General features: G+C 28.0%; 3 protein-coding genes across 3 annotated transcripts in view; 1 reads left to right on the forward strand and 2 right to left on the reverse strand.

Annotated features, from left to right (window-relative positions):
- Positions 1-26,509, forward strand: part of LOC122271814 (voltage-dependent calcium channel subunit alpha-2/delta-3) — a 443,634-nt gene that overhangs the window by 186,555 nt on the left and 230,570 nt on the right.
- LOC122268291 (toxin CSTX-20) lies at positions 2,183-4,703 on the reverse strand (the record flags this gene model as incomplete). Its single annotated transcript, XM_071183719.1, is given in 2 exon segments — positions 2,183-2,360; positions 4,479-4,703. Coding segments are annotated over 2 exon segments (217 nt in total), but the record flags the coding sequence as incomplete, so codon positions are not given.
- Positions 17,318-24,122, reverse strand: LOC107442587 (zinc metalloprotease ZmpB). Its single transcript, XM_016056185.3, has 4 exons — positions 23,980-24,122; positions 22,137-22,257; positions 19,330-19,451; positions 17,318-17,710 (listed from the first exon to the last, which is right to left on the reverse strand). Exons 1-4 carry the CDS (start codon positions 24,019-24,021, stop codon positions 17,405-17,407), a joined length of 591 nt encoding a protein of 196 aa, XP_015911671.2. The 5' UTR covers positions 24,022-24,122; the 3' UTR covers positions 17,318-17,404.

Genomic DNA, 26,509 nt, shown 5'->3' on the forward strand with positions numbered 1-26,509 from the left:
CACCGCTTCAGGAAAGCTTTTCCGACCCCCCATTGCTATATGATTTCGAGTCGTCAGGATGCCCCCTACCCCTCTTAGAAGTTCTGAAACGCTTAACTGAGACACCCTGTATATATTTCCTATTATTTCCCATCTAATTATTACTCAAATCACAATTCAGTAACTTTTTAAAATTATTATTGAGTATTGTCAACAGTTTTATAGTATTAAAGTGTATTACGGTGGTTTAGTTAGAATGGTTGTTAACCAGGATTGAAAAGAGAAATTCCATAAGTTGTGACGTAAGAAACATTTCCATCTATTGTTAAAGTATGAAACAAACTTTGATAAGCTGAACACAATCGAAATTAATATCTATTTGTTCTAATGTTTTTTCAAGTATTTTTTTATTTGCTCTGATTAATATTTCTTTCCTAAAAAATTGATGACTCAATATTAAAGGAAAAAACTTTAAACTAAACACTGAAAGGAAAATAGTAATAGATTAATGAGAGGCAACTATGAAGGTTGGAAAGTGGAGTGAGTTAATAAAAGCTTAGATCCTGGCTAGATCCTTAGAAATTATTTAATGAAAAAGTTGGTAAAGAACTTAGTGTTTCATTGTTGTGAGAGAACATTTCGATAATTAGGCTAACAATCCAAGAAATGAGGGTAAATAATTAATAAAGCAGTTTCTTTTTTTTGAAGAGGGGAATCTCATTAAACCAGACATATATTATTATTTTATCAAGCCCATGTCCATGTTAAAATGTCCAGTTATGTTTTAAATATACACATTTGAAGGAAAATAATTTTATACAAGTATTTAACAAATTATTACCATGATAATTTGTAGTTGCTCTGAGGAACAATTGTCCCTACACAAATGACAAAACCGAAAGAGTATAACATATCAGATATAGTCATTTGACGAATTATTTCAAGAAAATCCATGTACTATAGATGTTTCATCATATTCTTTTGAATTGTTTATTCTTCCAAATTATAACCCCTTAATAGTATTCCAAAAATTTAGAAATGTAATAAAGCATCCTGTAATTATATGCCAAAAATAATAAGAGAAAGATCTTTATGATAGCTCAAAAGTTAGATCACACCTGTTTTGAATTATCAAAAAAATAGAAAAAGAAACTGAATAAATCTTCGTTCGTTACATTTTAATTGTCTTTTCCTTTCTAATCTGTCTAAAAATTATGATTATAATTTCAATCTTTCAATGCAGCAATCGAAGCATTCAGTTACTTGATTGCATTTTGTAATCTAGTAAAACTATTGATATAGCAATTGAGGCTGTTAAATAATATAAAAATAAAAGACAGTAATTGCATCTTAAAGTTTTACTTTAAAAAACGCAAATAAGTTTTTGAATTTTTTTGAGTTTTGACTTTCTTATTATTCCATAAAGATATAATTCAAAATGTAAGTTATTCTAAATCTGTCAGCATTATTTATTTCTTACATCTTGCAGCGTTCAGTTTCAGTTAAACATCAAATTCGGTGTCACCTCTTCTTCTAACCACTAATGAGAATTTCACTTAAATGTTTTTTCTTCTATTACAATTTTTAATTATGCAATCGTAGTGAATTACATGCTGATTTAATATTGTTTATTACCATTCACTTCGTAAGATCTTCCTTTCATTACTAAGTCACTTTCTAAGTTACTTTCTGATCAGTATGAGACGTTAATGTCGCTAAATTCGATCACAAATATAAAACAAAACATGCTCTTTAATCGCAGCTTTTAACTTAAGTTTTCAGAATACTTTTAAAAAGTCATTAAAACACATCCCATTAGAGGATGCGAATTTAAGTGACAGAAATATATTATCAAGTTCTGATTTAGTATAAGAGGACGGGTTAAATAAAAGCACATAACCAGTTAGAATGTTTGATAAAACCAAAAGGTGTTTTTAGAGAAACTGTTTTTTAGTTCATCCAAAACATTTACTAGTTTTTTTTTAACTTTCACTGTAACTAACACCAATAAACATGCATCAGATTTAAATACTGTTTTTTTTTTACTTCTAAGACGAACATTTTTTTTACAAAATTCGGATAAAAATATAATAAAGTCAATGATAATATAAATAATGATAATGAATATAATAAATATAATAATGATAATATAAAAATGATAATGATAAAAAAAAGGCGATGATTGTGTATTAAAGCAAAGCACCTTCTCTTAATAATTTTCGGCATTTTCCAGATCGAAATTTTAATCCAACACAACATTCATCGTCACCACAGTCAGATTGATCCGAACATCTTTTGCTGGGTGCCCTACTAGGGGGAGGGGCTGGTGTCCTGCGCTTGTGGTCACGTGGTCTGGCATTCTCAGCGACAATAACTGCCACCTAAACATAAAAATTTTAAACAGTTACAACATTATTCCCCCCAATATTTTTTTCATACAGAGGGTTCTAAAAACGCACTATCATCTCCCAGGAATTCGCGTGTATAGAATCACAGGCATGAGGAAAACACAATTTTCTATGCATTAAAGTTCCAATGCATTAAAGGTTAAGTTCTGTAATTTGGTAAATAAATTTAAGATATTAAATTTATACAATAATTTATTTGTCACCTTCATCTAAATGTATGAATTATGTTAGGTCCACAGATGTAACAAATTGATCACTACATATAGCAAAAAATTACAGATATCTACAGATGCAACCTGCTACACTGTCAAAATTACGGATCAAATTACAGTATAAATCATCGGCGCTTTGGGCACATTATCCTTAAAATCTTTTTTTACTATACAATCAACTTTCATCGTAAACNAGGCGATGATTGTGTATTAAAGCAAAGCACCTTCTCTTAATAATTTTCGGCATTTTCCAGATCGAAATTTTAATCCAACACAACATTCATCGTCACCACAGTCAGATTGATCCGAACATCTTTTGCTGGGTGCCCTACTAGGGGGAGGGGCTGGGGTCCTGCGCTTGTGGTCTCGTGGTCTGGCATTCTCAGCGACAATAACTGCCACCTAAACATAAAAATTTTAAACAGTTACAGCATTATTCCCCCAATATTTTTTTCATACAGAGGGTTCTAAAAACGCATTATAATCTCCCAGTAATTCGCGTATATAGTATCACAGGCATGAGGAAAACATAATTTTCTATGCATTAAAGGTTAGGTTCTGAAAATTGGTAAATAAATTTAAGAGATTAAATTTATACAATACATTATTTCACACCCTCATCTAAATACTATATGAATTAATTATGTTAGGCCCACAGTTGTAAAAAGTTGATCACTACATACAGAAAAAATTACAAATATCTACAGACGCAACCTATTACACTGTCAAAATTACGGATCAAATTACAGTATAAAGCATCGGCGCTATGGGCACATTATCCTTAAAATCTTTTTTTACCATAGAATCCACTTTCACCGTAAAATTCATTTTTACCGCACTTTCTACAGTGATATTTATTTTATTACAGTCGTTCAGTGATTATACAAAAATTATTACAGTAAAAATATGGTGCATCAGACTTTTTGTTCCGTAACACGTTCCGGAAAAAAAGGAATTTTACTGTAAAATCTAACGGTAAAATATCCCGAATTTTTTACAGCGTACAGACGTTCATTATGAAATTAAAATTTACTGTAATTTACTATACAGTTTTTTTTCAATGTATTCTGAATCCATATTTAATATATGGATAATAATTTTATATGGATAATAATAATTTTTTTTATAATAAATATCCATATTTATTATTAAAAAAACTGTTATTTATTGATAATTTCTTTTTACTATCAGTACATCAGGCGATAAATTTAAGTGACGAGTCGGACACGTGACTAATGACGTAAGTCCTGTGGACAAATTTTAATCAATAAACTTAGTTTCCTTTTTCAAAATTTCACTTGCGAGTGATTACTGATTTCAACTAATTTTAAAAACTTCAATTTTTACTCTAATCTTCAGATAACAGAAATTGCTGCTTTTACTGAAAATGACTCATACAATTGAAGTGAATTTTAGATATAAATTTACAGTACTAATCAAACAAAGGAATTTATTAATTAGCGATTTTATAAGCTTTATATTGTAATATAATATAAAAAAAATTTGCACACTGCATGAATGAATACTTTTATCTATATTAAAGATACTTTTCTGGTTTTCATTTTTTTTTAGTAATAATTGTTCTGAAAAAGAATTGTTTTTGAAAACACAAATAATTTTGTTTAAAAAGTGATTTAAGAAAAAAAAGGATAGATTTTTTTATTTAAATCTTTTTCTTCCTTATTATTTATTATATTTTCTGTACAGTAAATTTCGGCTTAAAAAAATCCTAACTATTTGCTACATCTTAAGTGAGAAATTTTGCGAGATATTCCATGTTAAAACAAATGTTTTATTTTTTTTAAATTCTTTTTTTATTATTTATGAAAATGTTGTTTCTTATTAGCCTTTCATAAACGAGTAAAATTTAATCACTCACCAAAGCAAGACATACTACGGCAACCAATGCAAACTTCATGTTTGGGTTTTTTACAATGAATATTCAAAAAGAATGAATTTTAACTCCTTTGATGTTTTAATTGGGTTATATAATTTGAAAAATTAGGTCTCTTATCAGTTATATAAGGTAACGCCTTAAAAAAATTATCTTTAAGAGATATCTTTGAACAAACAAAATACATAAACGTATTTTACTTCTTTTGTTTCCATTCAGAGTTTTTATCTAAAGGCAAAACGTTTTTTTTTTCTTACTGATTACTCCCTAAATTTATAACTATATTGATTACTCCCTAAAATTATAACCTTTAACTACTGCGTCATAAAATTAAATTAGCCCATTTTCTATTTTTTTTGCTCTAAATAAAGCGTCTTAATTTAAAATAATTAGCTTTATTGAAAAACTGTAGAAAAAAAATTTAAAGTAATAATTGAATCAAAGGTCGAAGTCCCGTTTAACAGTTTAAACAGTTTCTTTCCTTTTTTGTGAAAAATATATTTTTCTTCTGTAGAGCATACAGATAATTTTCACAATACACAGATGTTTCTTTATGAATGTGTAGAACATGCGTCAAAAACACTAAATGAAGTATTAAGCACAAACTTAATTTATAAGTATTTCGAATATTTTATTAATAAAAATAATTTCTAATAATAAACGAACAATATGAAATAAATTTATTGAATTGTTCTAAATCATAGCAATTTTTTTAAAAAAATTAGCAAACAAATTTCAATAATTAAATTTCTTTTTCTAAAATAATAATTCATTGAGAACTATTCAGTTTTTTTCTTAAAAATGCATTTCAATTGCTGAGCTCCCAATAAAGTCAAATTCTAATCAAGTTTAATGTTAATGTAAGTTATGTTAATGTAAGTTATGTTATTGTAGGTAATGTTAATGTAAATAATGCTAATGTGAGTAATGTTAATGTAAGTAATGTTAATGTAAGTAATGTTAATGTAAGTAATGTTAATGTAAGTTAATTTTACGGGTATATTTTGTATTCATTTCGTCATTTATCGGCAGATAGTTCCTGTTGTGTCGAACTATCATAACGTTTAAAAATAGACGTTTTTTTCCTTTTTTTCTCGTTTTCTTTAAACACATCTTAACAATCGCAAGATTTGGGGTAATATGCAATATGCAACTTTTTCTACAAAATGTAACATTTCTAGGTGAAACTTATTCAGAGTATAGTATCCAAAAGTGTATTTTAGCTTCCGGAATATCCAAAAACATTTTGTAGTCTCCCCACTAAATATTATCTGGAGGTTTTTCTGGAAGTATTTTGCTTCCTTATAGCTTTTTATTGAACAAAGATTTTATTTTTAGCGAAAATTTGTCGAAAATTTTCAGCATTAATTCTAACAATTTTCTACAAAATTTACTCTTAAAAAATAAAACAAATACTTTCATATTCTAATTTGTTTCAGACTTCAAACATATGCTGTTGTTTGAACGCTTAACTAAAAGTAAGGAAATGTTTAATTTCAAAGATCAGGGCCAATAATCATTAAAGCTTTGATTCCTTATCGCAAAAGCGTAATATATTACCCATTTTTCTATAGAAATAGATCAACTTATGAGCCTTCTCAGAAAAGTGAACATCTGTTGTTTATCGATCAATACTCTTATTGCTTTACTAAGTACCGCCTGACTATTTCTTATCATTGCAACTTTATCATTTCATCGTTAAATTCTCACAGCTCGTGTATTGCTCCACTAATACTTACACTTTTTATTTATCCCATATTGAAACTTCTTTGTGTTTTTATATCACAAAAACAGTACTAAAAATTTAGCAAGTTTGCTTGCATTTTTGTTGAACATTTTTCTTTTGAATTTAATCTTTCCTAAATATAGTATGATATATATAACTGAAATTCTCCTTTTTCCTGTGAAAAAATGTAATGCAATACACAGCAATATAATTAATAAATTGATATAATATAAATATATAACTTCAGACCCTAGTTTCTGAGGTTACGACTAAAAACAGCATTTGATACTACCTTTATTTTACAATGAAAACCGTAAAATAAAGGGCTCTTTATTTTACGAGGAGAACCGTAAAATAAAGGGCTAACCGTAAAATAGCTTTGGGGAAATTTTTTCCTATGTTTCTTCTAATATTCTAATTTTTTCCTCATTCTATCCTAATGAAACTTATCTGTCATTTTAGGTCTTTTTAACTTAAGCCATCACGTCAGGATTACAACAAAATTCTTTGTAGATGTTAACTGAAGAAACTTTATTGACAATGTACATATTATGGGACGAAATAAATAAAGCTAAATTTTTGTCTGAACACTTTTCGCTAGTCAAAAAAGACGTTTTACTCAAAGCACGTTTTGCTCTGAAACATAAAATTAAATTAATTTTTTTTTTCAAATCTTATTTTATTTCTTCAGTGGGGAAATTGCGTCCCCTTTTGACTAATAGGGATTCTACTTCAACCAAATTAATATATTGAAATTATATGTCCGGAATTCCCTCATTAATAATGTAATTAATCAATATTTTTGAAAAAAAATTTCATTTTATTCAATAAACTGTTTTTGTCTGTACTTAGCTGCTTAATTTCAAGTTCTGAAGTTTTGAGCATTTTTAAAACTTTGTTAAGATTTTAAATTTTGAAAATGCGTTGAAATNATATATATATAAACACAAGAATATAATTAATAAATTGATATGATATAAATAAATAGCTTCGGACCCTAATGTCTGAGGTTACGACTAAAAACGGCATTTGGTACTCCCTTTATTTTACGGTGAAAACCGTAAAATAAAGGGCTAACCGTAAAATAGCTTTGGGGAAATTTTTTCCTATGTTTCCCTTAATATTCTAATTTTTTTCCTTATTCTATCCTAAAGAAACTTATCAATGATTTTCCGTCTTTTTGACTTAAGCCATCATGTCAGGATTACAACAAAATTCTTTGTAGATGTTAACTGAAGAAACTTTATTGACAAAATACATATTATGGGACGAAATAAATGAAGCTAAGTTTTTGTCTGAACACTTTTCGCTAGTCAAAAAAGACGTTTTACTCTGAGTTAGTTTTGCTCTGAAACATAAAATTAAATTTTTTTTTTTCTTTCTAATCTTATTTTATTTCTTCAGTGGTGAAATTGCTTCCCCTTTTGACTAAATAGGGATTCTACTTTAACCAAATTAACCTAAGGGAATTATATGTCCGGAATTCCCTCATTAATAATGTAATTAATCAATATTTTTGAAAAAAAATTTCATTTTATTCAATAAACTGTTTTTGTCTGTACTTAACTGCTTAATTTCAAGTTCTGAAGTTTTAAGAATTTTTAAAACTTTGTTAAGATTTTAAATTTTAAAAATACGTTCAAATTTTAGTTTAAAATTTGACAATAAAGTTCAGTTAAAAGCATCTCAAAGGAAAGTGAATCTTTTAAATACCTCATATTTGGGTTATACTAACCAGAATTATCTTTTTTAGCCAGAAATACCCTTACCATATAGTAAGGTAATTTTTCCAGAATTTTTTTTTTCTTCATAAAACAAATATATAGTTGAAATTACTTCAGATCTTCGTATTAAGGTATCACACCAGTTTCCACAACTTTGTTTCAATATTAATATAAAATTTTAAAAAACTAATTTATTTGCTTTAATGCGAGTAAAAACTTGTAAATGTAACAAATTTCTGTATTATTTTATTTTTGTTTCCTAAATGGCTATTTTAAGGTAAAAACAAGTTGTTTTTTTGCATATACGCTAAACACTGTAAAAAAAAATTCAATTTCCCAATTCAAAAAATCTTTTGAGGATTTTATTTAGAAGCCTATCAACTATGTTTTGAACTATTATTTTAAAAGCAAGGGCATATGTTACTAAATTAGGAACAATGTAGTTAAAAAAGTAAATTTTTTAAATTTTTCTCACTTGTCTTTGGAAAAACATGCATAAATATGACATTTTACTTTTTTTTCTTAGTCTGCAGTTCGATGTTATATGTATGATCTAAGATCACAGGTGTTCTATGATCATAAATACTCAAGAAAAATTTTAAGCAATTATTTTAAAAACAACGTGATATATATATTGCTTAAGGTGGTGTGAAATGTAAAAAAATCTGATCTTGAGATAAACGCTTTTAAAAACTTAGCATCACTAGTCTATCCACTGTTATCACCTTGCACAAAACTGCTATAATTTTGCAAATAAATATATAAGGGCAATTCCATATGTGACGGNAAAAAAAAATTTCACTTAAAAGTTGACACTTTCGTGGAATTGCCCATAAGAGAAAAATATTTTTATAGAGTACAAGCAAAAGAAAAGTATTTTTGGAAAGCTAAGATTACAGGAGCTCTAAATTTATTATAAACTCAGTTTCAAACATTTTTTTCCAAAATCATGTTTTTGCGTTGTTAAAGGTAAGGTAACTTAACAATAATGCATTATAAATTAATGAAAAGAGATTAATAATTTTATAAACTAAAATTCCGATGAACTTACTATTTGAAAGAAAAAAAAATCAGCTGCCAATTAAAACTTTCACGGCTTAATGGTCGCCATTTTTCAATAACTCAGATACTTGAAATATCTTGAGAACCATTGAAATTTTTAGAAATATTTACTGCAAATTCACTGCTTGATTCTCTTTATAAGACATCGCTTATTATTATCCTTCTATGCAAGTTCACGAAAAGGTACGAAAAGGGTATAAAAGAAGATGGCGCATTGGCTAATTATCAAACATAATTAACGAAGCGAAAGGGGTTAATGAGATTCTCACAACTTTCTCTTCCACTTATCTGAGAGATATTAGCCAAAGCCTAATTTCCAGTGACGATTATTATTGTACATCTGTTTTCTTTGGAAAGAAATTGAATTTGCTCTGAGTGCGGTGATTACGGTTATAATTACTGGTACTTCCCAAAAATTGCCTCAGAGCATTTTAATTATTATGGACTTTCGTTGTTTTTGGAGTGATCAGATATTGCATGATTATTAAAACGCCTAATTTGAAACTCTTCTGTTGTTCGAGGCAAAATAATGCAGGCTTTTTAAAAAAAAAGTGATCAGTAAATACATACATTTTGAAACTCACACATAATTTAGGTTTTTAATTGTATTCTTGCTGAATGGGTGTTTCAAGTAATTAAGAATAAGTGTGAGATGAATAGAAGTTTTTATTTCATTCACAATTTCGAAAGAATATTTTATTGTAATTTCAAAGATAGGAGATAATTAAATTTGAGTGCAGCTGTACAAGTGCTTTTGAATTTAATTAGAATAGGATAGAAATAACTTTAATTACAAATATTTATGCTTAATAGATATTTCTAACTCTGTTTAAGATTAAAATGATAGGAGATTCTTTAAATTAAAAGACAACTATTTTCATTGAGTTCAAGAACTACCACAGAGCTTTGTATAGCATCTGATTAAAAAAAAATATCGAATTTAATGCATTATATAAAAGTATGTTTCTTACTATTATTGAATTCAAGGATATATTTCAATTAATTATTAGTATTAATTAAATTCTTAAAGCTCTTAGATCTTTCGATAATGAATCCGATTTATTTATAATAAAAGTACCATTTTGTAACTACAGTGCACTCTCGATTATCCGTGCGCGGATTATCCGGTTTGCGGACTATCCGTGCTCATTCCGGAGTCACACAAAAAATATAAAGAGAAACATTTTCAAGATTAAAAATATTTGATTTATGAAGTTATAACACTACAAAATTTTTGGAAGCAATATTCGTTATTGAATTGCAGTATATGGAATATCAGCAGTATGGTCAAAGGTAAAATCGTCTATGTTATCACGATCTTGGAGAAAGATCATATCGCTTGATGAACAATCTTCTTCAGATGTTCAAGAAAAATATGATAACAGTATTCTCGAACAAGCAAAAGAAATCTAAGGTTTCGAAATTCTTGATGAAGAAAATTTAGAAGATTGGTTTCAAAGTGATGCATGTGAGCCTGGCTTCCAGTATTTGACTGATGAAGACATCGTTATGTTGTTAAATCAAATAGTGATGATAGTAACTGATGCAGNNNNTTAGCCCTCTGGTGGGAAAGACTTTAAAACAAAACTTACAACAGTTACTTTTCTCAACAACTGAAATTTAGAATAGTGTGATTAAGAAAAATATGTGAACTGTTTGCAATTTCAAATTAATATTGAAATGTACAGGTTTAGAATTTTCTACAGTGAAAAGTTTTCGGAACTTCAGTGTTCAAAAAAGTATACAAAAGCTAGACGTTAAGAACGTATCCAATGAGCGAGTAAAGCGAGCATCGGATTGCGAAGCAATCCGAAATGAACTGCGAAAGCAGTTCCGGGGGTTGGCGAGCACCAGCGAGCAGGGGGCGAAGCCTCCTAGTAAACTAGAAAAATCTCTTCGTGTGTGATTATTCAATTCTAGCATAAAACTATGTAAATTTTTTTTAAAAAAATCTTAAATTACACTGGAATAAATGAACTGAAACCGATAATATTAATGTCTTTTTATTCTAATGACAAACACTTTCTTCATGATATAAATTTTTAATTAATTGAAAATTTTCTCCGAATCTGAATTGTTTATGTTCATGAAATATGCGAAAATTAAGAATTATTCATTGGTTTTAATGAATTTTTTTATCTAGGAAAAGAGATCTCATCAAATAAGTAATTTTAAAAAAAATGAATATTTAAAAAGAAAAAAAAACATTTAAAATATTTTTTACATGCTGTATACATGCAAGACTGCTTTTAAATTATAGAAAGTTTAGAAATATTAGTAAATTTAAGCTCATATTTATTTCAGTTTTTGTAAGATCAGAATTTTAATGAACACAATTGAATGAAATTTCACAAATAATGTGTTTCTAACATTAAAATATACTCTGAAAATCGGGTCTCTCTGACCTTATGATAAATCAAGGCAGTGTAACTAGTAATCGAAGCTGAACTATTTCAGTTCGGGATTCAATTTCTTATGTTAAGCTTTATGTGTTAATGTTTTTGTTTTATGTGCTTACGTAAATGATTATATTTTTATAAGAACATTGTTTGATATTTTTTAAATGTCATGAATCATATCATTTGGCCAAACCGGAAAAGTTTTCCAAAAAAAAAAAATAGCAATAATAATTGTAAAATAAATAAAGAAAACCAAAATAATTAAAATAATTCTAGAGTCAGATCCACACTGAGAAAAAAAGTTTAGCCAACACTACCAAGATATAGTAAAATTTCCCATGTTTATGGTTCTATGGGAACACCAATTCGCGTTGGAAAGATCAACAATAAAATATGGTATTATAATATGTGACTTTGTACTTTGGTAAATGTGGTAAAAATTAGTAATTTTATCATGATATCTTATTCTTTATCTTTATTCTTTAACATTTGTTCTAACTTTTTACTAAATATGTGGTCATAAGAGCTATAATTTTGTAATCCATAATTTCTGGTAAACCATATGAACAGAATGACCATATGCACAGAAAAATTGCCAAATGAATAATTTAAATGCCGTATATTTTGGTCTTTAATGCCAGAATCATGTTTTTGTTTTTTTTACCGGAAATTTCCTTATAATACAACACGGTAATTTTAGAGGAAGAATACTTTTTCTCCTTGCAGATGCTATAAAATATTTATTTCTTGTGACAGCCTGGACAACACAAAATTCTGAAATTCCACTAAATTAACGTATTTGTGTCGGTCGTAAATGCTGAGAATGAGTTTAATGTTGTTGCTGCCCTTACAATTATAACAAAATGCAATTTGAATAAAAATATGTTATTGCAAGACCCTGTGGAAAACTGTTTGTAATTAACTGCGAGTAAATTTAAAAAAGATTATCATATTAATTGTTCACCAAGTGATTCAATTTTCTCATCCATTAAATCAGATTAAAAAAAAAGCCAAATCTTTTTCTTCCTCAAGAACTACTTGATTGGATTTTATGTGACAAAAAAAAATATTGTAATACTCGTGAGTTATTTCCACCATATTTTCCTTATTGAGACTCATAAGTTTAAATTTGCCGTGGAAAAAGGTAAGTTTATTCAGAGAAAGAACAGTTTCGTGTCAGATTCCATAATTTAAATTATCTTCCGAACAAATTACGAATATTGCATCCAATTGAAAAAAAGGTCTTTCTGATTGTATCAAAAATAATTAAGGTGTTCTTTTTTTTATTAAATATTATTATTAATAATATTTCTTTTATCCCCCGCACTTACCCAAGATGTTAAGGGGCTCGCAAGTTCCATTGTTGTATAATCCATCTATAGTCTTAACAACACAGCATTCGTCTTCTTTACAATCTTCTTCTGTTTGACAGTTTTTTTTCAGGCCTTCTTCTAAACTAGAAACCTTCCAATTAAAATTAGCTTTCGGTTAAGCAAATGATTACAGTTTAGTGTAATACAAAGACAAACGATCACAATAATAAATGGTAGCATAAGGATCAACATCAAACAACTTTCTGGGTTCAGAAAATAAAGCTATGAAAAAGCTTCTATTTTGAGCTAAATAAATAAGTGGAATTATGATAAAATTTAAAATTTTCATGCGTACAAAAATTTATTGGCTCGCACCAAACACAGTGCTGATTCAGTGGTAGACGGATCACCGGTTAGAGTTCCCTTGGCTAACCATGACAGCTTTTCGTGGTTTTCTTCTGCATGTAAAGCAAATGCTGGTTATTTCTATCAAGAAGTCTTCCATGTAGGCCAAATTGTGCCAATTATTTATTCCGAAGTTCTCTTTTCTTCTGGGTTGGGTTCGCAATTACAAGGCTACGGAGTTGAGAACTGATAGCTGTTAACTGAGGATTGTGTTGGCTATTCAACACCGGTTATAAAATAATATCAATAATATTAATTTTTCTTTTTCAATTCACAATTAAACTAATTGAAATGAAAATGATATAAAAACATGAGTTTTTAAAAATCCGCCTCTAATACAAAAACATGAAGATATTACAAATTAAAACGTAAACGAAAACAGGAAAATAATACAAAAAGATGCATTGAAAATATTAATATAAATAGTAAAAATTAAAAAAAAGAATATTCGAATTTTTAGGTCGATTTTATTTTAAGCAACAACTTAAGTTAACTTTTTTTTGTGTATATATATATATATATACACTGAGTGGCCAAATTATTATGACCACCCCTTCAGTGCGCTGTTGGGCCACCTTTTGCGCAAATTACTGCCTTAATTCGTCTGGGCATGGATTGTATGAGATGTTGGTAGGTGGTGGAAAGTATGCCAGACCATACTCGCTGAACTGCACTTGCCGATTTCTGCAAATTTCATGATACTGGATCCATCTGTCTAAGCGCCCGTTCAATTTCATCCCACAAATTCTCAATTGGATTGAGATCTGGGGATTATGCTGGCCAACGAAGCAAGTTAAATTCTCTATCATGCTCTTCGACCCATCTGGGGACAATACCAGTTTTATGACAAGGAGCGTTGTCCTGCTGGAAGTATCCATCCCCGCCAGAGTACACCATTGACATAAACGGATTTACTTGATCTGCGACGATACTTAAATACCCTTGGGCATTAAGGCGTTGTGGTACAGGAATTAAAGGACCCATACAATACCAAGAGAGCATTCCCCATACCATAACGTTGCCACCACCAGCTTGAAGTGTCGTGGCAATGCAGTTGGGGTCCATGTTTTCGTGCTGTTTTCTCCATATTCTCATCCTGCCATCTGCGCGATGTATTTGAAATCGTGATTCATCGGAGCACATGACCCTCTTCCAGTCATCTATTGTCCAATGTTTGTGCTCCTTTGAAAATTGGAGACATCTGCGGTTATTTAAAGTAGACAATAGAGGCTTACGAACAGGTCGCCTGCTTCCATACCCAATACGGCGCAATGTGCGTCGAACAGTCCGTTCAGAGACGTTCACAGTTGCTCCTTGATTGAGATCACTTGCAATTTGTCGCACTGTTGCTCTCCTGTTGCGCTGCACAACCGTGGCCAGCCTTCTCTCTGATCGAGCATTCAGTATCCTGTGACGACCACAAGTCTGACGTTGAGACCCGGTTTTTTGCTTGATTGTCCATTCTTTGCACACATTAACAACTGCTGCTCTAGAACACTTCACAAGTGCAACCGTTTTGCTGATACTCGTTCCGACACATCTCGCACCCACAATCTTTCCACGTTGAAACTCAGTTAAATCACTTTTCTTTCCCATATCTGAGCAAGCAACACAGTATAACTGATGACTCACTTGTCCATCATTCCTGTGTTATAGTTATCTTGCCCTCTAGCGTCAGCGCTGTGACGCAATAACTCATTTGCNTGAAAATATTAATATAAATAGTAAAAATAAAATAAAAAAGAATATTCGAATTTTTAGGTCGATTTTATTTTAAGCAACAACTTAAGTTAATTTTTTTTTCTTTTTTTTTTGTATATATATATATATAAATATATAAATTTCAGATTCTTTTTTAATGTTATATTCTTACCTTAATACCTACTCCTATACAGCAGAAAATATAAATAGTTAACTTCATAATTAAAAATATTTTATCTGACAGCCTTTGTTAATATTACCTTCAAATTTAACCTCAAGAAGTATGCTGAATAAATCAAAAAGTCAAGTTATTTATTTAAAACAAAAGAAATAAATTTTGAACTCTTATTTTACTTTGAAAATTGCGAAATTAAAACGAAAACTGAATCTTTATTCTTTTATAGACAATGGAAATATTCTGAAATGTTTGTTTAAATCATTTTTTCATCCAAATAGCTGGTGATACTAAATTCTAACTTTTTAATTGTTTATTAATTCCTGCAAAACTCACACAATGAAATTATTATAAATTCTTGGGGAAAAAATAAACCACTTTCGAGGTATTTAAATACATGTTTTGCCTAAATTTGTTATTTTGAAGTCCAATTATTGTGATTAGTTGTTGTTTAATTGAACCAAATTTTATAAACTTAAAATAAATGATTTTTTTTTAAATAAAGAAAAAGTCAATACATTGAAAAAATTACGGCAAAACTTTTTATGGGACAATCGCGTTTTACTGGAATAAATTTGGTACCAAAATAATCTGATATACCATATTGTTTACGGTAATAATTACCGTAAGATCACTCTAACTAAATAAATATTACTGTAAAATATGCTCTATAATATTTTACAGTAAAAAATACATTCTACGCATGAATCGCCCAAGGAGTCTGTACTTCATCCAGAGTTTTTTACAGAGCACGCGCAATCGTATTGAAGTTTGGTAAAGTTTTCTCATTGTATTTTTCTTAAGAAAAAATTCTTCTAAATAATGAAAGGTATTAATTGCTTTAAGTTATTACGAATTAACTAAACAATATTTCATAAAATCAATTTTTCAATCTTAAATCAACGCTTGACTTAAGAGATCAGATGTGATTTTTAAATATCTATCTGAATTTTTTGAATAAGAATTTAGTTTTAAATTTATAATTAAATCCAAAATCAAACAATGAAGATTCATTCGAGTTCAATTAACTGAAAGAAAATTTGTTTTTGCTTATAGCATAGAAATTTCAAATGAAATTTTATGTATGTTCTCAATGATGAAGAGTTATTTTTTATTTATTAAGCAATAGGAGAGAGCTATTCTATCATAAAATGGTTTTAATTGTTGTGAAAGATTTCTTTAACTGATTCTGTTTTATTGCACTGAGAAAAAAATATAGAATATGGACTACTAGAATATGGTAAAATTTACCTTGTTTTTCGCTCTATACGATCATCAAATATGATAAATCTGGTAAATAACTTTAATATGATGCCTTAAAGCAAGGCATGCAAACCACTTATTCGGTAAAATTAACTTTTCAGTCTTGTATTTATTTACTAATCATACCATACCATATACCATACCTTATTACCATATGAACTGAAAAATTATAAAATACCGTATTTTTGGTTTTATTAACCTGAATTATGAGCTTTTTTTTACCAGAAATGTCATTACCGTACCGTACGGTAATTTTACTCGAATTGTTTTTCTTATAATCGCTTCATTTTTAATAATTTGGTTTTTACAACGTAATCACTTTAGCACGGGAGGCTTCACCCTTTGCTCGTTTCACTTACCTACCCCCGTGATTGACAGCAGACTAAATTTTACATCAAATCAAAACAATGCAATTAAATAAATGCAAAATCTTTTGTTGTAAGAACACAGATTCGATTCTGACAGCCTTAATTTAAAATTCTGTTAATAAAACTGAACCTAATCTAAATCCAGCTTCATCCATTAACTTAACTAGTTTCAAAAAAATTCTTCTTTACTCTAAATTGTTTTAAATATCTTTCGTCGATGTGAGTTATTAAAAATTGTACGAAAATATCATTTTTAAAAAATTACTTCGCATTCGTTCTTTTAATTGCATGTGTTTCCTTAACACAGTTTTGCATTAAATTTATTATAAATGAAAATATAGCTTCTTGAAAAGTTTTAAAAAAAGATGCATTTATTGTTAAATAATTGTGAAACTATTACTAAATATTTTTTTCATAAAATGTTGATTAATAAAGTAATATATGATTACTTCATGATATAATAAGGGAATAATATTTTTAATTTAATAATAAGTTTTTATTTTTGAATTTTAATCAGAATCCAAAACGTATATACATATAATATATATATGTATATATATATATAATTGTTTTCATACTTTAGTTTTGTCTTGTGTTAACAATGTATAAGTTGATTAATTAGATGAGAACATCATTGGTTTAAATAAACAGCTGTAATGTGTAGTTATAGGTATATAAATGACTTAGAAATCTGTAAAATATTTTAATAATTCTTAAATATTTATAAATACATTATCATTATATTAAAACTCTTATCAACATCTAGTTCAGGTTACTATTCAATGTCTGGTTCAGGTTCGGGTTCTTCGTCTGGGTCAGGCTCGAGCTCATCGTCGATTTTAGGTTCTTCTTCCGTAGATGTCGGCGTTTCTGTGGAAGTTATTTCAACTACTACTTCTTCCGTAGATGTCGGCGTTTCCGTGGAAGTTATTTCAACTACTACTTCTGCCTTTGTAGTCTCCTCTTCTGGCTTTTTTGTATCTTTTTCGACAGATGGAGAAGTCATCTTACTCTCTTTTTCGACTGATGGAGAAGTCTTATCCTCTTTTTGGCATCTCATTTTGCTTAATTTTGATGGCATCTATATAAATGCAAATACAATTCATAAAATATAATTTGTGAAGAATGTCTACTTATTTAAAGTAGCAGTTTGAGACAGCAGCCTGTTGTTCTTCGAAAGGATAAATTATGATAAATAATTTACGAACACGAATGAGCGTCAGAATTTTTTATAATACTAAAACAATTTCTGAAGATCTCAACTTAACTTCAAACAAAATTTCTCAAATTTAATAATTGTCTTCTTTTTTTTACTTTTCAGTACACCTTTCTTGCCACATTTTATAATAAACCTTAACTTAAGACATTTTTGAAAATTTAAAAAATATTTTAAATTTAAAAAAATAAACAAATAAATAAATAGCAATTGAATTGCGCAATGTATTTGAATATGACAAAATTAATATTGAAAAATTAAGTATTTTTTAATTTTTTTTTAAAGTTTTTCCAACAAAAAATTATTTTAATAGCTTTTTTAATAAATAAATTTATATTTTTTTATCTGAAACTACAATTCTAGTAAATTTGACTCTAATTTTTAAAAAATTAGCTTAGCTCTAATTTATATTTAGGTAATAAAAAAAACTACTATAATTTTTCTCTTTCTAATACATTTAGGTGAAATAATTTGGATTTATATATATTAATGCTAGATAATTGCAGTCTTAGAAGCCTTTGTTAGCTTGTTTAAGCATAATAACATGCAGTCGGATGATTGAGTATTTGGGCTGATAAACGGTAATTTATTGTTTTGTTTACTCATAAGGTTTTTTTTTTTTTTAATTTTTAAAATAAATATTTTCATGTTTTATTTTTTTGTAAGATATAATTTTTTTCCTTAAATTATGAGAAAATAATGACGATTGCATTAAATTTTAATTGCCACTTTGCCACTACATTTCATTTAGTTCATTTTAATTGCCACTACATCCTTTTTTAAAGCTCCTTGAGTCTAAATTACTTCTAACAATCGGTAAGAACTAAAGATCTCGATTTTTTCTTTGCAGAAAGTAGATCGGATGATTTCAGAGGTCCGAAGAATTTCGCGATGAAACATTGTTTTGCTTAAATTTTTATTCAAAATTTTCTTAGTCGAATCAATCTTAATTTTTGTCCATAAAACACTGATAATTAGTTCCGACTAAGTTCGTTCTCATGCAGATTATTACGTCAAGCTTTCAGGTATCATAATTTTGATCTAGTTGCGCTTGTATAATTTTGATCTAGTTGCGCTTTCTACGTCATTTTGTTAACATCGTTTTGATTGTCATTTCTAAGTTAACTTTCAAAAAATTCTATGGGTGGCAACAGCATTTTTATTTTTTAAGTTGTTTATTTTTATTTCTTTTAGATTTCGTTCTTTTTAAGTGAAATGCTTTTTAACCTAACAGAATTCTTTGCCGACTGTTATCTCTATATATGAAGGAAATAATGTAAATATTTAAGTGTTGTGAAAAGAATCTTATTTAGTTGTACAAAGTACTTCCCAGATCTTTTAATTTCTCCATCACTTTTTGGTTTACAAAATTTTAATGATAATTGAAACAGAGTCAATTTTATCGTAGCATTGTTGTGTATAATACGAAAAAGTAATATTTAACAAATAAACAGCTTTTTAAGCAAAATTTAAATCAAACTTACATCTGTAACTCCTGGTCTTAATCCTTTAGGTTTGCATGCCATACCGTCTCCACACGGGCAATAGTGCATGAACTTTCCACCATAATAATCTTGTTTAGCTTCCCATTCACTGCATCTGGCACCTTCAATTATATAATTTTAAGAAACTAAATAGTAATTGACAAGAAAGACGAGGCAAATGAAAGATAAGGGGAAAAATTAACAGTGATGTTAACACACTTAATGGAGTTACGGTACGTGTATTGAAATTGCGCCATGCGTAAAATAAAATAAACCCACTCAAATGTAATCGTAATTCAGCAGTACAAATTCGTTACCCCCAATAGAAGTGACCCTATTCAGATCTCTACAGAACCAGTTCTGCTAATTAGATTTTGATATTTTAATGAAACTTGGTATATACGTTATATGGACAAAGGAAAGATGACTTCTGCAAAAAAATAGTTCAAAATTCGATCATTCGATGAACATTTCGAAAATTCCTTATGCAAATTAGTGAAACCTATAAAAGGTCTTGCAGTTAGAGCCAGAAAAATATTCCCTGTGTGCGTTTATCATCATTGAAAGACATTTTATCTGTACGTCTTTCAAAGATATTACAAAAGGGTCTCTTGTTTAAGAAATGTTTGAAAGAGTTGATTAAGGAACATAACGAAACTTGAGACTTGGGTGTACTGACCAGATGGGTATGAAACTATTAAAAAAACTCGCTGGTGCAGTGATTGAAAGAGTCACCAGTTCCAACTATTCTCCAGAAAGTGCTCGATCTGTGTTATGTGAATTGGCGATTCCACTGTCAACCTTCCGAAAATTTTGCGTTTCATTTTTTTAAAAAAATGGTATCCGTTTTCGATACACGTGGTGCAAGTATTCTAATCTGAAGACCATCCAACACACTCTGAATTTCCTCCCCAATTCTTGACAAGAATTAATGACGCGTGGCTTTAGAAAATTCTATGGTCAAATGAGAGACACTTTTCTTAAGAGGTAGCTGTGAATAGCATCACTACGCACGACAGAACAGTCACGCGACACTTACAATCCTACGGTAGATGACAGTATTTATATTCACATTTCAATACTGTTTGAAAACTATCTTTATACTTAGGAAATAAACTACCGTGTTGATTTATCAGTGATTGATACAATAAAAGAAAAACGACAGTGCAGGATAAATAAAGNATCCGTTTTCGATACACGTGGTGCAAGTATTCTAATCTGAAGACCATCCAACACACTCTGAATTTCCTCCCCAATTTTTGACAAGAATTAATGACGCGTGGCTTTAGAAAATTCTATGGTCAAATGAGAGACACTTTTCTTAAGAGGGAGCTGTGAATAGCATCACTACACACGACAGAACAGTCACGTGACACTTACAATCCTACGGTAGATACAGTATTTATATTCACATTTCAATACTGTTTTAAAACTATCTGTATACTTAGGAAATGAACTACCGTGTTGATCTATCAGTGATTGTTACAATAAAAGGACAATTTCTTTAATATATTTTTTTCTTTAATTTCTGAATTAAAATTGCTAAGTTACTGTGCACTAAATTTGCGATTGAAGCATTGCATTGCGCTATGCATCAAAGGAAGAGTGATTCTGTAAAAAGCTAAATGCTCTACTAAACGTAATGTTATTTCAATAACTACAATGTTTTCCAATGCTTGTAACTGCATATTTTCTGAACTACGCTTAAATAAATCGATACATTATGTTTTATATGTTTAATGTACCATAAACGAAGAGTTGCATGAGTAATTAAATGAAAATATTAGCTAAATTATTTATACTCTTAGTTTTTACGAGAAAAGAAGTTTTCCTAATAATATAATATTCTGCATTGTTCATAACTTTTTTTTTCTTGAGGAAAATAATTCTTTGAATCCAACAACTACTAATAATAATGACTTAGGAAATATTTCAAAAAAATACAAATTCATGAGAAATTTCTTTTTGTTTTTATTAATAAGCATTTATTTCATATAAATTAACGAGTTTAGTATACGTATTCGAAACCGAGATACTTGTGTGGTTATCACGTGATACTCTATGGTGGCGACATCTATAATCAAAATTGCCGCATGTGGGGTGCTTCACCCCCTAATGATATGCACTAATTACTGCTGCGTTCTGACTACGTGACTGCTTGGTGTGGATTTACTGCTGATTTTAATCTCTGACCGTTTATCTTTGAAACTTTCACTTCTCAAGGCCCTAAAACTTGAGCATGCAGAAATACTTTGTAGTGAGACTTTCTAAAGTCAGTTACCAATTCAGTTTTAAAAAATGTGTTCACAAGATTTAAGATAAAAATAATTTACATTAATATATTATAATGGGCGTGTTTTTATTATGCCTCCAAACTAAATTATTCTAAATTAATTTGTAAATTTCGCAGCGCGTTGAACGATATTATCGTCCAAGTTTTTTAGAAGTTTAACATGGTGGTTGTTCACAGGTTTTGTGGTCTTTGACTTTACTGTTCATTGACTTTATGGTGAGTGTTCACATAACTTATACAAACAGAAATGTTAGAAATTAATTTGGAAATTTTGGAGTAAGTTGCACCATAATATAGTCCTAAGTTTGTAACTTTAATGATTGTGCTAAGTTGATCAATATTATTGCACTTTTTAAAAACAAACTATGAAATCAGGTAATAATGCTATAGGTTTTATCTGTTATTTAAAATAGAAAACGTGTATTTAAAATGAGAGTACTTTTTTTTAAAAAACTAAGAAATAAGGAAAGAGAAACAAATTATTTCACGATTTGTATAAGGAAATAAAATGTACCTAATCTGTTTAACTTTAGGCAAATTCCTTTTTTTTTCATACTCGACACTGTCAACGCTACACAACATCTGTCGTCATCACAATCGTCTGCCGTGGTGCACAATTTTCCGTACGTCACACTCTAAATTAAATAGCCAACAATCAATATAAAATACAAAAAAATTTTTAGTAAAATATCATTGCTATCAAGTGAATTACGAAGTTACAAAAACACCGACTTAACAATAAGTACCGAATAGATACATTGTTTTGAAAAAAAATTAAAAAAGCTTGAGAAACAAAAGAAAATATAAATAAATTATACTTTTATAAGTAGATGTTAATACCTTAAACTATTTTTTTTAAAAGAGGCAGTAGAGATTTGATAGTGAGACTTGATACAAAAACTTATCTTTCTAATCTTTTCAATATTTTTTGTCTCATCTTCTAATATTTATAACTACTAATTTTAGCAAATAAATTTTACGAGCCAATTGGAGATCACCAAATAATTTGATACACATTACTATCTAATATTAGTACTGGGCAGTCAGAAGTTGATAATAAGTTTGATTTCTCTAATGTTATATAATGTTTGCATACTGTGTAAAAACCTTCTGTTCTTAATTTTAATTGCTTTTTATTGGACAATATAATTAAATGATGACACTAGGTTTAAAAGTAATTGTAAAAAAATACCTGGTCATCAAAAGTGGACCTGTAAAAATTGTCCTTTCAATAAAGGCAAATCACAAATACCGAAATTAGACCTGTTTTTAGTCCGCTTAAAATCATATTGAAAAAAATTGAAAAAAAATTACCAGCAATATTTCTAAAATATTTTCTATTTTGAATGAAACGAAAATCTAATACGATTAATTTATTAAAGTTAAAATAAATAGAAGGAATATTCTTAAGTTTTAATTTTGATGAAATAAATAAGAAGGTTTATATTAAAAATTATCATCAACATGTTAAGAATTATGCTACTCTTAGTATATTGGCGACTTTTTGATAAGTATTAATTCAAACTAGAATATATTAATATATTTTATTCATTTCATTCAGCGACTATGGTTCTCGGCCTTTTAATATACATAAAATGTCGAATTAGCGGCGAAAACTATAAATTTGAAATTTGGACTGAAATACGTAATTTTTTACCAGCATTCAGTATAAAAAATTTTACAGTAATAAGTGTTTCGACATATGGCTTAAATAAATACCTTTTTTACTATAGATATAAAATGTTAACGAAAAGAATGTAATTTTTTTCTACTTTAAAAAGTTAAAAAATATATCTTTTTAAAGGATATATTTGAAATTTACAGTTTCAGCACTTTTGCTCTTGCTAAATTTCACGACAGTCAAATTAAAATATTATAAAGCTATTTACATTTTATGTACAAAAATGATATTTTAAGACATTTAATACTAAGCCTATTTCAAGCTACATAATTATTATACATCATTAGTTTCTAGTGAAATTAACTTCAACAATTTTTGGGCTCAGATTAGCCTTAAAAAATTAAATCTCAAATAAAGTGTCACCAAAAATCTGTATTTTAAATATTTCGATAATAATCAAGACAACGGTGATAGGCTAAATAGAGAAAATTTTGAAAAATTTATCTTGAAAATTTTATCTTTAACTCAAACTTCAGTTACTAGTTTATCGGAATTGCGATAGATTAAGAAAATTATGTTGTTGAAGGAAATTAAAAACATGCATGCAGCGTGTCTTCTTAGCGAAAAGAATAAAAATATCAGTGACCTTTTAAAAATAATTATACAAATATTATTACAAAAATAAGCTAATTTACATTTCAAAATTTCAATTATGACTAAAATAAGTAAAATTTACCAAAGAAACCAAAACGAGGGCTAAAGCTAACAACAACTTCATCTTTAATCTTTTAACTTCACAAAATAGGATATTGTGCTTTGTTTGAAGCTTTTATAAATTATTTTGATAAGAATGTTTTGATATCCTGCCCCATGCATGTGATAAAAGAAAACCTTGATTCTGATATATTTATCAAATATTATTCTAAATTTTGCGTTTTTTTAACAAACTTCGCATTTAGCCAATATAAAATAAGTGTTATAAACAATTTCCCATGCATGTGATAAAAAAAACCTTGATTCTGATATATTTATCAAATATTATTCTACATTTTGCGTTCTTTTTTTTAACAAACTTCGCATTTAGCCAATATAAAATAAGTGTTATATACAATTTCCCATGCATGTGATAAGAAAAAACCTTGATTCTGATATATTTATCAAATATTATTCTATATTATGCTTTCTTTTTTAACAAACTTCGCATTTAGTCAATATAAAATAAGTGTTATATACAATTTCCCATGCATGTGATAAAAAAAAAATAATTTGATTCTGATATATTTATCAAATATTATTCTAAATTTTGCGTTTTTTTTTTTAACAAACTTCGCATTTAGCTGATATAAAATAAGTGTTACATATAATTTTCAATAATGAAGAAATGTAATTTTANTTTATCAAATATTATTCTAAATTTTGCGTTTTTTTTAACAAACTTCGCATTTAGCCAATATAAAATAAGTGTTATATACAATTTCCCATGCATGTGATAAAAAAAACCTTTATTCTGATATATTTATCAAATATTATTCTAAATTTTGCGTTTTTTTAACGAACTTCGCATTTAGCCAATATGAAATAAGTGTTGTATGAAATTTTCAATGATGAAGAAATGTAATTTTAAATTAGATAAATTAAATCCCAAAAAGGAAAACTAAAATGAAATTATAACTCGAACTATGTTTCTTAAAACTATATTTCTGCTATTATACAGCTAATAAGTCTGTTAATCATTAAATGCGTTATTTTCAGTGTTTTTAAATGTTCTTAATATTAAATGGTGAGTGCTAACAAAAGTAAATTCGCGTGATTTTAAAATCATGCTGCTCCCAATTTTCGATAAACATTCCTTCATGGATCCAGAGAATAATTAATTTAAGGGATCAATAATTACAAACGACTCATTTTAATTATAAAATGTAACTCATTTAATTGTGTAATACAAATATCCCAATCTCTCCTTCTCTTTATAAAACTTTAAAATATTATATTGTAAAAAAAAAGATTGTAAAGTCAATATTAGCTTTAAAAAAAAACTTTTTTTTCTCCATCAGATATCTAAAAAAAATATTTACAAATGCTTAATATCAGCCTCGTAAACAATTAATGTCAATTTATCACCTGCTAAAAGCTTATATCAAATTGTTTTAACAATACAATCCATTAAAAGAATTTTATGATATAAAATTTCTTACATATCGGGTAATGTGGCAATATATATTCAGAATGGAAATTTTTCCTTTCCTCATAAAATAAGATTGCCGAGACAGGAGTAATCGTTGATTCTGATTTGAATTTTAAGCACAAGTATCAGTCAGCGCACAGTTTTCAATAATATTTAGATTTATCAATTATGATTTAACTAAATATTTTATTCAAATTTTACGTATTTAAATAAGTAAAATTTTTAATGTTGCATGTAAGTTATTATATTTTCAACAAATTATATTTGAACGAATGTTATCAATAAGAAAATTATAAGAAGAACAAAATACATTACTCTTTTTTTAATAATTTATCAGTTTCTTAACGGAAATCAATTATAATTAAACACTTTGAAAGAAAAAGAAAAAATTTTAATGTTGCATGCAAGTTATTATATTTTCAACAAAGTATATTTGAACAAATGTTATCAATAAGAAAATTATAAGAAGAACAAAATAAATTATACTTTTTTAATAGTTTATCAGTTTCTTAACGGAAATCAATTATAATTAAACACTTTGAAAAGAAAAGAAAAAATTTTAATGTTGCATGCAAGTTATTATATTTTCAACAAAGTATATTTGAACGAATGTTATCAATAAGAAAATTATAAGAAGAACAAAATAAATTATTCTTTTTTTAATAATTTATCAGTTTCTCAACGGAAATGTATTATAATTAAATACTTTAAAAGGGAAAGAATTTATTAAATTTCTCCAAAGTAAATTTTCAAATTAGAGTAAGAAATATTTATATACTGACTTTATTGTTTCAAGGTTTTATCAAGTTCTGTCTTTAATTTCGAAATTCATCTTCTAATGTTAAAATAATTGAAATATATAAGATTCGAAACCTATAGTTTCTTATAAGTAAGGGTAAATAAACTTTCAATTTCAACAAAACATTCTGATTATAGATATAATATACCTAATCTTTCAAAAATTGTCATAATTAATTATATTTGATTCAAAAACACAATTCTTAATTAAAAATAATAGAAAACAATTCTTCTCATGTATCATTTGCAAGACCTGCTCAATTTCTTTTCTAAACGTACTTCA

Source organism: Parasteatoda tepidariorum, chromosome 7 (genome assembly GCF_043381705.1).
Source record: "Parasteatoda tepidariorum isolate YZ-2023 chromosome 7, CAS_Ptep_4.0, whole genome shotgun sequence".
In the NCBI taxonomy this organism is placed as follows: domain Eukaryota; kingdom Metazoa; phylum Arthropoda; class Arachnida; order Araneae; family Theridiidae; genus Parasteatoda; species Parasteatoda tepidariorum.

What these genes read in the sequence shown, in the direction of transcription:
- LOC107442587 (XM_016056185.3), bottom strand. Translation starts at nt 24,021, where the DNA reads ATGAAGTTGTTGTTAGCTTTAGCCCTCGTTTTGGTTTCTTTG. An exon ending in CCCTCGTTTTGGTTTCTTTG is followed by an intron (nt 22,258 to 23,979) that starts GTAAATTTTACT and finishes TATTTAATTTAG; the next exon opens with AGTGTGACGTACGGAAAATT. An exon ending in TAAGACCAGGAGTTACAGAT is followed by an intron (nt 17,711 to 19,329) that starts GTAAGTTTGATT and finishes GCATTTATATAG; the next exon opens with ATGCCATCAAAATTAAGCAA.